Raw genomic sequence first — 16,622 nt, forward strand, 5'->3', positions numbered from 1 at the left:
CTGGTGACTCTAAATGGCAGAGACACTTGTGATCTCCTGTGCACCCCCCTTCTCTCCTCCGCTCCACCCCGCCCGGGCTCTAATCGCACACACAACACCCACTGAGACCCTCTCAGAAATGTCACCTCTGCTGTTGCCTCTGCGTGCCATTTACACTGAGTACAGAGAGAAAAGGGCTGTACATGGAAACATGTCCTGGAGAAAGATCCTCACATTACAAAGGATGTCCATCAGCCACAGTGGAAACACCTCTCAGATCAGTGAGATCAGTGGTTGAAGAAACTAAGTATTTTGAGGTACTTTACTTGAATATTTCCATTTTATGCTACTTTATATTTCTACTCCACTACATTTCAGAGGGAAATGTTGTACTTTTTAGTGCACTACATTTATCTGACAGCTACTAGTTACTTTTCAGATTAAGATTTTACATTAAAAACATATGATAAGCTTATAAAATAAAAGGCATTGTAATAAAACCAATAAAACAGTGCTTCCTAACCTTTATGTCTTGTGTCCCCTTACAAAAAAGCAGTGTCTAGTTGGGACCTCTTATCACAATTCATGTCTGTGAGTTATTAGCAGTTCTACCAAAGAGTGATTTCCCATCAGATGGTTTAATTTAAATAATTGTTCAGGCCCAAAGAGCTAAAATTATCCAATATTTCGCAAAAAAGGCAAAGTAATACTTCTGTATTATATAGGAGTTTTTAAGCCTTACTTTTACTTGTAATTGAGTATTTTTACATAATTGTACTGATACTTTTACTTAAGTAAAGGATCTGAGTACTTCTTCCACCACTGCCTGTCAGATAATGTGACCACACTGTAAACAGACTATTTCAACTTGTTTGAGAAACAAGTGTCAATAGGACAAGACAAATTAAAGCAGGTCACTTCACTGGTATCACTAAATGACTGTCTCAAAGAAATGATCAAACATGATTTGGATTAGAAACAACTAAAATTCATTGTATTGTCTTTTTGTTTTAAATATTAGGCACTACATTGATTCAAATGCAGTGCAAAAGATAAGAAACAGTTACATTTCTCTATCATTTGAGTTTTCTAGATGCTTTGCAGAATGACTGAATCTATTTAATCTGTATGTTTTCAAAACAGACAGTTTTAGAATTAAAAAAAGTAACATGTTGGGGTTATATTTTATATTTTCTAAAGGTGTAGACCAATTAGACTAAGGAAGGGGTATCGTTTGAGATTTTCTGATAATAGTGCTGATACAATACCTGATTTTTGATACCAAAATGTAAAAAGATACTTTTTCTATACTTCACAGTGAGGAAAATAAACATGTTTTTTTTCCATTTAACAAAAGAAGACAAAACTTCTCAAATATGGAAAACAAAAGCATTAAAATAGGTAAAGCATTCAATGTCAGCTTTTGGTACTTGTTTGACACTCTGAGCTACATACACATTTCAATCACAGATACAACTCTGGTAAATGATTAAATTATGGATTTAACAGAACTTAAGATTCTGATTGACACTTCACTGTTGACACTTCAGGATAATTTTGGGAACAGATGATAAAAAAAATGGAAACAATTCACTTAAAATATGTATTGTATTCATAAAAAATGGCCAAACACACAGACCAAATAACATCTTATTAGCAACAGGAAGCAGGATGTTTATAATAAAATACATTTACAACATATCAAAACATAAATAACAATGCTTTTTACACAATGAAATGAGCACTTAAAAATATATAGATACACATAAAAAAGAAATCAATTTAAAAGCGTGTCACTATGTTCCTTCACTCTGTGTCTTCAGTATTTTTGTCTTTTTCTCTTTGGTTCCCGTGGGAACATCTTACGTCACAAACTGAGCGCTGCAGCGCCACAACAGTCCTGAACCTTCAACTACTGTAAATAATATGGCTTCATATCTGGATACAGCTGAAGCAGCTTTGACTGAGAACAGTCTTTGATCAGCTTCTGCATAGTTTCAACACTGTACAAACAAAACAAAAAAATCACTTTTTAATATGAGACATTAAAATGCATTAACAGTTTTGTGCAAGCCGCTGTAAACACAGCACCATGCTCTGCTCATAAAAACAAAAACTCATCACAACTATAAAACACATTCAACAGCATTTCGAACAGGAGGCAACAGGAACAAAATAAATACAACAGACTTCAGAAACAGGTGAACAAAAGGCCTTAAAACCGGGGTACCATTTTGTGTCTATGTCTTACTGCTGCTTTAAAAATGAAATAAAGGGAGGTCAGAGGTCAGGGTCAGCTGCAGAGGATCATCCCTGGAGCTGGTGGGTTCGTCAGTATTTTACTCGAAGACACTTCAGCAGGCCAGATGTTTGCTGACACAGGTTTGAACTGGAGAGCTTTGGTTGAAAATGTATCTGCCTACTTGCCCTCTGACTTGTTATATCCAAAAAGTTCTGCTACAAAACTCTTTTTGGACAATTTGCTGCTGAGTGGTTTCAAATTTGCAGTGCCTACACAGACAAACGCATACATTACAAATAACGGCTAAAGAGTAACTAAATAATTCTTAGCATTCCTTCAATACCACACCTTACTATCCAACACATTGCTTAGGGACTGTACGAAAATGATTGGGGGAGTGGGGGATTGCTGAAACTTATATTTCACTTGGTAAATAAAGCAAGGCTTTCCCCAGGGTTAGTAATATTTTCTTTAAACCTTTAAAAAGTTGTCTTTTTATTTTAACTATTTATGTAACTATTAACTATATTGCAAAAGAAGGCTGAAACAAAATATTAATTTAGGACAAGAAAATAAAATAAAAGACCCTCCCATAGCCTAGCCTACCTTCAGCCAAAATCCAAATTACAATACCCTGCCCCTTTTCTGAACCCCCCCCCAAATAATTATCATACGGTCCCTTACATATATTTACATTTCCCCTTTTTGCTGAAAAACTGTTGAAGGACGTTGGAAGTTCATTTTCTGCAGAATCAAGGTATTTGAGTGGTTAAAATACGCAGTGCCTGAGGAAATAAGTACATGTATACAGTATGTACTGTAACAAATTCGGATTTGCCAATATCGATCAGTGTTCCAGCCTGGAGCCCCCTCATCATCTACCTAAGTAGGCTAAAAGATAATTATTTGCAAAAACTGCTTCACAAAGTGATGCTGCCTTCTGTATATGGTCTTAATCTCAGGTGTACCGACATTTCTTTGTAACTACAAAGCTGGCTGCATCTATCTATCATAGAGAGATAGAAAGTAAACACTGGTTAAAACACACTTGTGCAGTAAATAGACATCAGATCAGTGTCACCTTGGATAATCTGTTGACCGACTCTTAAGTTGCAATTTAAAAGGTTCTCTAGCTATGACGTTGACGTTGTTAACTTTAACATATTTGGCTGTTCACATTATAAAATGGTAGAAATCAATAGACACTATATTGCTAACAGGCATTAAGGGAACTAAATGGCTGATACTTATCAGGTTATAACGGGATAATTAACCTACTTCATCAAATGAATGAATCGATTATGTGGGAAAACTTTGTAGTTTTGCTGCCTTGGATAATTAATTATCAAGTTGTCTAAACCTAAATGCAATACACTAAATGTGTCATGACAAGTCTCTCCCTTAGATTTCTACTCAATCTTTGGTAAAATAGGATTATGATTGTTTTAAGCATTCATGGACATTACAAATATAAAAATACAGTATCAATATATTTTATAAAAAAAATACCTTCATAAAAAAGCTGCTTCAACTTTGTAACAGGGAATCAATATAACAGTGCTCTTAGAATAAAAAAAAAGTCAAGTAAATACATTTCAGGTGCAAATTCAAAAGACAGACTAACTCCGTGCTGGAGACAGTTTAATGTAAGTGCTCACTGCTAATGCGTCTTCATCCTGTGGATTTACGAAGCGAGGAAAACGTCAAGGTCAGCGATGACAGCTGCCTGTCTTCTGGCAACAGTGTTCAACAGTCTGTGAGGAAAGGATGGAGTTCCTAGGTCCACCTGGAGAAGAACAAAATGGATTTGTATGGACGAATCCATGTTGAAGGCAGAATTAAAGAAACCCCCATTACTGTGGTGGTATCTCACTTGTGAGCCTGCGCAGTAACAATGTGATGTATGTAAAAGATTTTAATTTTGAACCGCTTTTGACAAAACATTTATCCAGAAGATCCTTTAAAACGTGTTACATGTTGAAAATAGAGTCATGAAAATGCCATTAAAATAAAGACTATAATCTAAGAAACTAAAATACTGCATCTTGAACCTGCAAATCACAAACTGCTGGGTTGTGCTGTTATGAGCTGTTCCAACAATTATCTTCAACTTTGGAAAAAATAAGAGAAAGCCTCTGTGCAGAAGCAGTTTCACACAAGTGTTTTGAGACATTGACACAGATTACCTTTATCTGTCAGAGGGAACAAGTGCCATCTGTGATAAAACTAAACATTCATGTTTTTACTGGCAGTTCAAATGTGGTGGTGCTGCTAGTGACAATACATATGTCAGACGGCGGATTAGTTTATAGCAACCAGATCTCACCTGTAGCAGGTAGATGACCCTGGTGACTTCCTGTCCATTACGTCTAACTGGCTGCAGGACCCAGCAACTGGGCATCATCTCCCCTCGGACGGCATCCACACTGGGACGAGGCAGAGACTCCTCGAACACAGACTGCATTGCCAGCACGCACAGGCCAGCCTGAGGCAGAGAGCAAAAAGTAAACACAAATCATCAAAAAACAGGCAGTGCATCCTTTTGATTAACCAAGAGGCAACTGTACACTGACAGTGATAACCAACAGCTGACACAGTGTCTTCCACACCCACTGCCTCTGGGTCAGTGTTGTTTACGCTCAGTGTTGTTTCTGTGAGCATGAGTAGTGTCTAAATAGCACATTCTACATTTTGTGGATGAAAAACTCCACGGCGTTTATCATAAATTGGTCTTAATTACAAAAGACAGCACTGTCCGATCGTGGTTTCCTGCCACACTAATATGACAGCAAATGGAATTTTCTCCTTCAAACTAAAGCGTGATTTTGTGTACAACTATGCTGCAAGTGCTCAGTGGACCTTATACAAGGGCGACTAGCAGTAATCATCAGGACCGGCTGGATGATTTTGCAGCTGTGCTTACCTGTTTGGACTCAGTGCTAATGCAGCAGAAGTCCCGCGGCTGGCTGAGGTGGCAGGTGGATGGATCTGTTAGAATGTAAACTAAACAGAAATACAGAGATAAAATGTTAGATAGGAAAAAATTGTTAATGAAAACCTGGAAATAGAAGAAAATATCAAAGAAACAAGGCAATGGAACAGAACTTTAAAACAAGGTTGGAAAGCAATATATTTTCCAACCTTCAGGAAAAAAAAAAACAACTTTAACATGTTTATATTAAGATATGATGATCTATTATAATAAACTCTACATCAGTGTGTAGACACAAAAGGACAAAATAAAACTTTTGATCAGAGCAGATGAAGTAAGAGGCCCAATGATGTTACAAAGGTATTAAATGAAACATACTGCAGGTGTGAGAATGGAGTTGGTCATGCAATGAGCTAGTCAGTGATAAATGAGACTGCACTGTACTGTACTATACATAGCTAATGGATGCAGACGCATCACTTGAAGCGAATACATTTGCAGGATCCATAAATGCCTTGCAAAAATATAAATAGTTTTGCAGCAAAGACAAAAGATTTTTCTATATTTATATTCTTGCAAAAATACAAATATTATTTGCAAGGTAAACTCTTTCATCACATGAAGCTCATGCTGAACTACTAGTAGTAACAAGTATTTATCAGCATCTTATAAACTGCTACTTTCCCTTGATGAGTATCTTATCTTAATGTTTCAGGTCAACTGTTAGCTGACTATACTATACTCAACTGGGATCTCAGAAAATTTGCTTACAAAATTTTTAACATCTCAAATTCGAGAAACCCTGTATTAACCAGTTGTGCAGAAAGTATTCAGATCCTTTTATTAAGTAAAAGTAGTAATACCACAATGTAAAAATACAAGTAAAGGTACTGCATGCTAAATTTTACATAGGTAAAAAAGTAACTAAGTATAATCAGCAAAATGTACTTGAGTCAGTAAAAGTGCACAACGCAGAAAACTGTTATATATATTATATTGTGAATTATTACTGATTAATTAATATGAATTAATATCCATTATATTTATTACGTAAAATCTTAATTTAGAAAGTAACTTTAACAGTCTGAATTACTGAATTGTAGTGGAGTAGAAGTATAAAGTGGCATAAAATAGAAATACTTAAGTAAACTACTTCTACCTAAAATTAGCACTTAAGCATAGCTCTTGACTAAATTTACTTTGTTGCATTCCACCACTGGTAATATAATGTATAGAAACCATGTGTGGATATACACTAAGCAGACATGTTAGCTCACCCAGCTGAGTGCTGTCATCTAGTGGTCGGGTCCAGACAGAACGGACCGACTGATTATACATGTGGCTCTTGGACAGCTGGCTGATTATGTTCCACAGACTGTCCAGGGGTCTTTCCAGCTCCCCAGCCCCCAGGAAACCATGGACAGATGGGCTGGAGGAGGGCTTGCAGTAAGACTGGATACCTCGTTCTTCTCCCTGGTACCTAAATAAACACAGACTTAATACATTAGCAAATTAATGACATTTGCGATTTTGAGGGACTGAAGTTAAGCCTTCAGTTTGCCCCTGATTGATCTAATCTAAGAGCAGACAGAGAGAAAAGTCCTGACCATACTAGGGGATTGACTTGAAGGTAGATGATTTTTGGATGAGTTTATTAAAGAGAATGACTGAGCTCACCTCCAGCCAGCTGTGGCCTTGCCGATCAGCAGGTTGCTCAAATCTGCAGAAGAAGCTAGTCGCACCTGTAGAGAAAGAAATTTACAATTCAACGTGATACAAATGTCTAAAATAGTAGATTAAAACGGGGACAATCGTTATAATGTTTAGTCAATAACAGTGGCATTTAATGGCTGGATGTTTTTTACTGAAATACAAAAGCAGACTGTGCAGCAAAGGAATTTTCAGGTTTTTCTTTAAACCAGCTCTAAAGTCAGATCTGTTGTTACCTCAGCCAGAGCTCGGCCGAGGAGACTAGATGTGATATCCTGATAGGTTGTGGATATGGATGAGGAGGAGCCAAAGGAGGCGGTGCGTTGACGTGTACAAGTTGGGGGTGATGGAGATGAAGTCATCAGGGGCTCAAACCCGGTGACAGGAGGCTCAAGGCGGACATCTAGCAAAACACATGGATGTTAATGTGAAATTACAATACAGAGAATGTAGAGGGGGGTGAAGTGCCACACCAGTGACAGACATGAGCAAAACTACTTTGTAAACTACTATTATTGGGAATCATATACTGTATATTAGTTTGTAAATTTAAAATGATGTCAATGATTCTGTGTATTTGAACGTTTTTTAGCAAAGAAAATTTGAGCATACTTTTGACGACTGCTTTGCCCATGTCTGTTTATGTTTTGTGAATTACAGTCCAGTTCTTACCATGGGCAGACAGCCAGGCTCTCTGTGTCTTCACACTTTGAGGACCACATATAGGAGGACGTGTCCTGACCTTCAGCCCGTCATCCTCGAACCCTGCGATCTGAACAAAAACAGTAATGATACAATTACCCTCTGTGTTGCACATTCAAAAAGATAAATTACAACAAATACATAAAGATTAGCTATTTGCAGTATAAAAATAATCCAAAACATCCTATTTACATTCTTGGATTTTCAGCTATAACTTCTTAAATCTCAGTTATTCAAATCTACTGTAATGTGTAACATTTGCGTACAAACCTGTCCAGTCAGAAGTGGTCTGTTGCCATGCTGTAGCTGGGCAGTGTTGCCGCTGTTGTACCCTGACGTTGGTCCAGAAGAAAGGCTCAGGCTGGATCCTGTGCACAAGGTGCTGTTACTGATTCTTGTCCGATGCCTCAGGTCATCCTGGCCCACACAGGAAGATGAGAGTGAAATTATTTGCAATTCTGTGGAGTCCCTAAAAACAACTTATAACATCATGTATTAAACATATTTATTTATTTTAACCCTGTTTATTGGCAAATGAGTTGGAATCTTAATTTTGATAATTAAGTAATCGTTTTAAGTCATTTATCAAGTAAAAATTACAAATATTTGGTTCGAGAATTTGCTGTTCTGCTCACTTTCATATGACTAAGTTGAATCTCTGGGTTTTTAAATGTTGGTCAGACAAAACAATCAATTTCACAAAATCTCCCTGGGCTCTGGGAACTTGCAATGGACATTTTTCACTATTTTCGGATATTTTTTAGACCAAACAATTAATGAAAACAATCATTAGTTGCAGCCCTTATCGGGTGCTTTAAGCGAATTGACATAAGCACAGAGAGTTACTATTTGTTCTTTCTGACACAGGCCTGATCTAAAACTTCATGTTGTGATACTTTAAGGAAATTTGTTATGATGCTGCAATACCACAAAAACTGACCTTGACTTCCTGAGACAGGGCCTGCTGCTGAAGCCTCCTCTTCTCTTGCTCAGTCCTTTCTCGCAGTCGTTCTCGTGCCTTCGCAATCTCTGACCTGGCCTCCTCCCGGGCTCGACCGTAGTCACGCAACAGCTGTTCAATGTCAGACGGATACTGGCCCTCTCCTCGTGGGGGTTCTGGTATTCTGTCATTTAGATAATTCAGTGAGAACACTAAACCTGAAAACATTTATGTATTAAATTCAAGACAAGAATGCATTTTGTTTTGCTCTTTTGAGAGAACCAGTAGTGTCTTACCTGGTGCTGTCTATCATCTCTTGGCTGAGCTGTTGTAGGTACTCCTTACGCCGACTGGGCATGGCGGCAGATACTTTGGAGGAGGAAACAGCCTCTTGTGGAGAGGAGCGAGGATGTTTGCTGGGACTCAGACTACGAGCTCTCCGGTAAGTCTGGAGACGTTGCTCCCTCTCCTGCCTCAAACCCTCAATACTCCTGCGGTGTCTGAGAGGAAAGATTCACAGAAATAAAAAATACAAGAACACGAATAAGGTCAAAAAAGAGGATGTTAGGAAATTTTGTAATACATTTGGGTAATTTAGGTCAGGTTACCTCATGTTATCAGTTTCAGGGCTTAGCAATGGACCTCACTTTTTAAAACTTACAACCCAAAAGTACCTGTTGTAACTATCAACTATCAAAAACTGTCTGGCATCATGTGTGGTCAGATTTTTTGTCTTGTTAACTTAGTCTGATCAAATAATTACCTGATCCAAATTAGGAAACTTGCAAAAAAATGCAGTATAAAATTGGTAAAGTTCTTGTGTAACTGCTTGTATTAAGACAATATTAAACACTGATGCATTGAGAAAAATTGTTTGTAGAAACTTCATATTCATATTTCTCAAACAAAGTTCTTGAAAAAACTCAAGTATTATACTGGCATTTTTAAAACTAAACCTAGCCCTAAATCAGTTCAAGACTATTGTATATCAAAATAAAGAGTATTTGGGTAATTTGTATCCTTACCTATCATACAGCTGCAGTTTGGTAGGCACAGGGGTCGGTGGCTCCAGCTCTTCTCTGGACCTCGGGGACAGCATCTTTAACAGTGTATCCGTCTCTCCAAGGCCGTAATGTAGCTTGGCCTCTGTCAGCTCCACAGTCAGCGGTGTCGGGTTCATTTTGAGGTTGACCGTCGCCATCACCTGCTCTCTCTCCTGTCGCAGCCTCTCGATCTCTCTCGCCCTTCTGTCGCTCTGCGCTGTGGACTCGACGTTTGAGCCGTAACTCTCCATCTCGCCCCACTCAACACAGTTTCTGCTCTTGTCGTGGTCTTTGGTAAGAAATGTGGCCGGTTTGTTTGAGCATTTTGATTGCTGATGGCTGATGCCCGACCAGTTGGTGAACTTGTTGTGCATGGGCAGGTCCTCTGGGACTATATGGTGGTCTTGACACAGGGACACGCTGGTGACAGGTTTAATGTTCACAAGGATGTCTGTGTTGCACTCACTGGGTGCCAGTGACACCATGTCGTCCTCTTGAAGTTGAACAGTCCCGTTGCTGACTGGGGATGGATTGTAGGAATCAACGCAAAAATCTACTGAATCAACTGCAGGTCTTATGTAGCTTGATGCTTTTTCATGTCTAGCTTTAGCCTGCTGTTTGTGCACATCAGTCGGTCTTAATATGGGAGAGACGTGGTTCTGGATAGTTAAACCTTCTGTTGAAGTCCTCCACTGCTGAGAGGTCACCTGCCATTTGGGACCCTTGTCTTTACAGGGAACATCTCTCCTGTCAGTGTCTGTATATCTTTTCAGTGATGAACTAAGGCTTATAGAGCACTTATCAGAGCCTTTAGGGGTTGAGCAACTCATTTCACTCACCTTCTCAAGTGACACGGATTCTGAATTACAAGAGGAAACATCACAATCCTGTCTGGGCATGTGATCATCCTCTGAGACAGTTATGCATGCCGATTGTTTGCTAGAAGGCGCAGTAAGGCTGTCTTTCTCAGAATTATGATCTTTATTTCTATCCTGATATTTTGGAGGACATAATGTTGATTTGTTTCCTTTCTGCTTCATACGTAATCTTGCTCCCACAGTTAGTATGGGTGATGATGCACGGTCTGTGTATGTAGCTTGTTTTTTTAAAGAAAGTGACAGGTCATTTCTTAAAGAGGGACTGAGATTTTCTTGGTAGCTATTTTTTGATGATCTGCAGGTGATTTCAGATTTTGCAACACTTTTGTGGCACAGTGCCTCGGGCGTACTTTGCTTTGAGCCTCTAGAAAAAGCAGATCTTACACTTCTTTGACATTCATCTGCAGTCTTTAAAGGGGATGTTTTTAGAGGGCTATTCTCTGATTGTGAGGCAGACCTTTGTGCTGCAGCAGAGGTGTTAAACCTCAGGTCAGGCATGCTCTGCATCTTTTCATCTGTGTTAGCTTTACTCTTCACCACACAGTGCATAGTCTTGTCTTGAGACACACTGACAACCTCAGATCCAATCACTTTGACTATCACATTGACTTCATGAGATTTGGACCTTTCACTGGGCACAATGACTTCCTTCTTTGCTGGTGTTGAAGGCCTTTCTGTCTGGATCCCAACATCTACTGCTGTTTGAGTTGAGCAGTCTCTCTTGATGCAGTCATTAGACTCACTATAAGAGATGTTGATATTTGACAAGTTGACACTCCTCCTCGGACTGGACTTTAGGGCTTCGCCTGCTCTCATTCCCTGGACATCCCCCAGCAGATCTGAGGTGCTGTCGATCAGCTTTGAGAGGTGAGCCGACATGCTTTCCATACTGGCCCACGTTGGAGATTCTTTAATGTCCACTTTGGTTTTCTGCATTGCAGGTACATCAGTGTTACTCCTTTTGTGGCGCTCTTTCCTCTTTGGAGCACTACTGCTGTTACCAATATTTACTGTCTGAAGGCCACGCTCAGTTTGAGTGCCATGTTCACATGTCCTCCTTCTTTGGGCCCGTGTTTTGCTTGCCTGGGACTCTTGCTCAGATGAGTACACAAACATAATTTCATCTACCTGACTAGAGTTGTTATCAAAACCACCAGGAACATCGTTACTTGAAGAACTGCCGGTCACTGTCAGATTGGCAAAATTATTGTGAATATCAACAGATGCCTGTTGACAGGGCGTAAGCTGAGATGTTTTGTTCACTTGTTCTTTATAATCCTCCATACTACTTAGCGTACTGGAGAGCCCCTTGTTAGTGGCATAAGTACTCAGATGGGAACTGAAAGGCAAGTTCTGCCTGTTCAAACCATTGTCAACACTACAGCATCTTATTATACGTTTCTCAACGCTGTTCAAAAGTGGGGATTTACAAGACAGGTCAGCAGCACTTCCAAATGCTGGGTTCTTATAACAGTGTTGGTTTGAGTCATCGCCTTGCCACTGGTGAACAAAAGGGTTGATGTCACTTGAGGAAAAATGCATAGGAGAGTCTTCAGACTTCAGTGTATGTTTAGGTCCACTTTTCTTGTCATATGGGCTGATTTTTTCTACATTTGTCTTTTGCGACATTGCTAGAGGGGGTAAAGAGTGTCTTTTTTGGGTGTAATCTCTACTAACTTTAACTTCACTTTTACCTGGAGTTCCAGCAGAACAAGTCTTCATTTTAGATTTGCTTGCTGGGGTAGAAATATCTGCATTGTTACTTCTAGCCTGTCTGACTTCTTGTTTGTCATTACTCTGAGTGCTACGCTTTACCCATTTAGAAGAGAGCTGGGTGTGATGCACTCTAGTAGTTTTGTCATCCTCCTCATCCTCATCTGATGACTTAAGAGAGGACTCAGAGGTAGAGGTAGGATGAGTCTGGATCTCAGACCTTCTGAACCTCTTAGACTTGGCCTTTTTAGACATAACAGCAGAATTATCCTCTTTATCACCAGATGTGTTTAGCTCACCCTGTTTGGACATCCCAGATCCATAGCAACTTGTATTTCTGATGGCATTTCCATGTATTATTTCGTGTTGTGGCTGCATAGAACTAGAAATACTTGCTCCATATTTTGACTTTGAAACGTGCGCTTCAGATTGGTGGGTCATTGTCCCTTTGTCATTTTTCATTACACAGTCTTGTTTGCTGGCAATTTGAGTATCTTTATCAAATTTACACAGTGAATTTGATACATTCTGACATTTGTTGTAGTAATTCATATTGACCACACAAGTCTGAGGCACGTTATTTGAATTAGTCTGTGGACAGCTGAACTGGTCCTGTGCTGAGATACAAGGTTTATCTCCTGTTTTGTCTGTTTCACCATTTCCATCACAGCCAGGAGTAACAGCAAACCCTTTCATAGAGGCATTCTCATCAGTGGGTGTGTTCTGGTTGCTGTGATGTCCGTGCAGTTCGAATTGAATACATCCTCCATCAGATACTAATTTTAATGCTCCAGATGTGTCAGGACTATCTTGGAAATGTTGTTGAAGCGTCCTTGGCGAGCTTTGTTGCAAGCACAAATAACCGCCTTTACCTTCAACACTGGATGTGGCTTCCATACTGACATCCTTTACGCGATTACAGCCACAGTTTTCTTTTGCATCACCCATGGTGGAAGGTGTTTCATGGGGTATTTGGGGAAATTCTGGGAAATCGGGATTCACAGCTGGGGCATCCAAACAGCTCCGTGTGTCCACTTCATTCAAGCATGCATCACTCATGATAGGATTAAGATGAGATGTTACTATTTGTTTACCTGAATCATGCATTTCTTGAAATAAAGCATCTTTCTCCACAGGGTTTCCTTGAGACTCAATACACTTTCTTGCTGAAGAGGAATCACTCACTGAGGACAAACTAATCGGTTGCAAAGTCAGTCTGCCAAAGTGCTCAGACTCCCCATGGCTGTTAAGTGTCTGATTTGATTGGATGTTGTTGTTTTTGGCAGAGGAGTTTTGGAACTCACAATGATCAATTACTGACTTGTTTGATGTCACATCAGAAAAGTTATGAGCATGGTCAATCTTCTGTGTTACTTCAGTAGATTTAAGCATGTTGCTCTCATGGCTAGTCCTCAATTCAGCTGGCATATCTAATGCCAGGTGCTCACTTTTGTCCACTGTGTTTTCACTTGTTATCCTTTCCAGTGAAATGTGTTCACCCAAGATTGCTCCTTCTTTCACCTGATCACTCATTTCACCTCTCAGCTCTCTTTCAGTCCATCTATTGTCATCACTATAACAGCCAAAATGACATGCAGATGATGACAAGACATTCAGGCTTTGACTCCTGCTCTTCCTGTCATCATCGCTGCCAATCAATGACAATCTCATGTGCTCTTTCACCACTTCTGAGATTCTCAGGTCAATGGCGCTACAAATAGCATCTGACTTGCATATGTGTTTTCTACTTTCTTGATGTTTCCTGGGGTTATCAATTTGGGATTCCCTCACTTTTGTTTCTGTAGCTAGTTTCTTTATTGTTACATCTCCCTTTTCAACTACTTTCCTCTCTCCCACAGAGGTACCACTCTGAGAACCACTGTCACCACATTCAGAGTCCTCAAAGATCTGACAACTCTGTCCAAGTTTCCTGCTCATGGGATCAGAAACTGGCAATGCCACTGAAGCCACTGTGTCTTGTGTAATGCTGCCATCAACACAAACAGAATCAAACCCGGGGCTGTCAGCTTCCACAGAGGACTGTTCCCCTTTTGAGTCACTAGTGTTATTATTGTCATCTGGCCAAATATCTTCCTGGCTGCCAACTGGTACAGAGCACAAAGTTACCAACTCTCTGCTGTTACTCCTTTTTAGAATTTTCAGGCTGCCCATGAAAGCATCCTGTTGGTCTTTGTTTCTCTTCCTGGAATTTTTACAAGCTGATTTAACAAGCTCCTGCTGTAGTGCAATGTACTGCTCAGTGCCTTTGGTTTCAACCTCTTCTGATGTTTTGTCCCTTGTAAAAGATTTGGTATTCCCAAACTCATATTTCTGTATATTTTTCAACTTTTCTGTTGAACCATCTAGATCGCATAGTACTTCATCTTCGGACGGTTTGAAGGCACTTGCAGCGTCAGACATCTGATTCAATACTTGACCTTGGTTAGTAGAACTTGTAGAGAAATGCATTACTGACTGACAACCTGATGTACACATTTCAGTGGCAGAAGACATCGTAACGTCAGCGGCCACCATGACAGGTACATCTGTGAACACCTGAAGCAATTTTACTTGTGATGCTTGTTGTTCAGTGTGGTGGATCTCAGTGGGTGACTCACAAGCGGTTTGATCTAAGGTTGGTAAGGATGCTGGACTTTTGTTGCTGCTGTAGTCTGAAGTATCTATAACTGCCTTCCCTGCATTCTCTATTTGTCGCTCTAGACAAAATCCTACATCCTTCAGGGCTTCTTCTGGTGTTGTTAGAATCTGAGAGTCTTGAAAATATAATGTTTCTGATGTGCCCCTTGAAATGTCAACACTGTGTTCCTGCACTGTCACATTTACACCTTCAGTGCTGGTGGACACTGAGCTACAGCTTCTAGATCTGCTCTGAGAGCCTGAAAGGTTCATACTGTTTGGACTGGGACTGCTGCTGCTGCTTCTGCTCTCTACACCTCTGAACATAATTTTTCTTTGGAAAGGCAGAGAATCCCTGTAAATCCTGGGACTGTCTGCTGCCTCGGTGGAGGACCAGGCATCGGTGAGCGCCAGCATGTTTTCTGGCTCCCTCACACTGCAGCTGCTCAGGGAGCGTGGGCTGCTGGTCGAAGTGGTTTGCATGTTCCCAAAGTCCTCAATCAATTTGTGTACAGTGTCTCTGCTGCTGGAATCTGCTACTAATGTGTTGTGGGAAGGAGGCTTCCTTGTTGCACCACTGTGTCTTGATTTTGGGGGGCCCTGCTGGCTCCAATATGCCTCTGCTGGAATTACCTGGGGTTTCTGATAGCTGTCCCAGTCTAAACTGATTTCTCCTGTTCTACTGTGACGCATGAATGAATGGGAGCAATCTGTCACCAATGAGCAAGTTGGTACCACTGTTTGACTAAGCCTCTCCATTGTTGAGTATTTTCCACTGCTCTCCACAGCCAATGAATCTTTAGACATCTGACTGTCTTCGCTCTCTGCGTCACTCTGAGCTGCTTCCTCGTTTCTCAGCTGCTCTGCTAGGGCTGTAGCATAAGCAGAGGACAGGGAATCAAGAGAGAAAAGGCTCTCACAGTCTGACGTTCCTTCATCCCTGTCTTCTTGCTCTTCATCCCATCCGATCAATCCCTGCTGTCTCTCAACCCATGTGCTGGTCTTGTTCACCAGAGCCTCAGTACTATGCCACCGCCTCTGTCTAATGTCCTCAAACAGAGTCCTTTGGTCAAGCTCCTCACATGAGACGGCTGTTTTAACAGCACATTTGCTTTGGCTCATCTTAGTATCTTTAATGCTCCTGTCTCTTCTTTGTCTCCAGTGAAATTTGCTTGCTATCCTCCCCAGAGGTTTGGGGCCTCGACCTCCATTCGCACCTGATGGTGGCTTCTTTAACACTTTGGACAGAGCTGTTTTTAACCTGGGCCCCACAGAACGAGAAAACGTCTTCCTGATGGTTTCTAGTCTGTTGTTACCTGGGTGGGGTGGAGTTATCTCATTCATGCAAGGAACAATCTGAGAACTGAGTTTGTGTGTTGTGGGTCCTTGTATATTTTCTTTGCTGACTGGCTGCCAATTAGTTCCAAGTGGTGACCTCAGAGTAACCGTTGAGTTCTGATCCGATCTGTTCTTAAAAGACAGGTCTCGGTTTGGCAGCAGAGGTTTTCTTTCTGGTCGTTCCTGGCAGGGGTGAGCTTGGGGCTCCTCTTTGGCAGTTTGTCTGATGTTTTCAGAGGAGCTTACTCTCGCTCTACTCCGGCAGTGCTGACTTTGTCCTGAGAAGAGCGTACCGGAACAACTCTGGGTTCTTTCCCGAGGAAGACACTCATCCGAAACCCACTTCCTGCTCCCAATGGAATCAGAGGTTGTGGAGGAATTTGATGTCAGTTCTATGGATCTGTTTCGCTTGAGAAAGTGTCTGTTGAGGAGAGAAAAAGAAGGACTAATTTAAGTTCTAAATTTAGGAAAATATTTATATAAAAGGAGGTACAAGCAACCACAAAAC

At 40.5% G+C, this 16,622-nt stretch overlaps 1 protein-coding gene across 2 annotated transcripts in view; it reads right to left on the reverse strand.

The window, feature by feature from the left end:
• Nucleotides 1–1,568: 1,568 nt before the first annotated feature.
• The window catches only part of stard9 (StAR-related lipid transfer (START) domain containing 9), a 43,291-nt gene continuing 28,237 nt past the window's right edge, over nucleotides 1,569–16,622 (reverse strand). For both annotated transcript variants that reach the window (XM_044167176.1, XM_044167175.1), the window contains exons 22-32: nucleotides 9,531–16,535; nucleotides 8,802–9,005; nucleotides 8,506–8,689; nucleotides 7,836–7,982; nucleotides 7,536–7,635; nucleotides 7,100–7,266; nucleotides 6,831–6,895; nucleotides 6,431–6,633; nucleotides 5,145–5,224; nucleotides 4,548–4,706; nucleotides 1,569–4,007 (exon numbers count right to left, since the gene is read on the reverse strand). In XM_044167176.1, coding sequence (XP_044023111.1) covers nucleotides 3,906–4,007; nucleotides 4,548–4,706; nucleotides 5,145–5,224; nucleotides 6,431–6,633; nucleotides 6,831–6,895; nucleotides 7,100–7,266; nucleotides 7,536–7,635; nucleotides 7,836–7,982; nucleotides 8,506–8,689; nucleotides 8,802–9,005; nucleotides 9,531–16,535 — 8,416 coding nt within the window. In that variant the 3' untranslated portion in view covers nucleotides 1,569–3,905. The remainder of the gene's footprint in view (nucleotides 4,008–4,547; nucleotides 4,707–5,144; nucleotides 5,225–6,430; nucleotides 6,634–6,830; nucleotides 6,896–7,099; nucleotides 7,267–7,535; nucleotides 7,636–7,835; nucleotides 7,983–8,505; nucleotides 8,690–8,801; nucleotides 9,006–9,530; nucleotides 16,536–16,622) is intronic.

Source organism: Siniperca chuatsi, linkage group LG15 (assembly GCF_020085105.1).
Source record: "Siniperca chuatsi isolate FFG_IHB_CAS linkage group LG15, ASM2008510v1, whole genome shotgun sequence".
Classification (NCBI taxonomy): Eukaryota; Metazoa; Chordata; class Actinopteri; order Centrarchiformes; family Sinipercidae; genus Siniperca; species Siniperca chuatsi.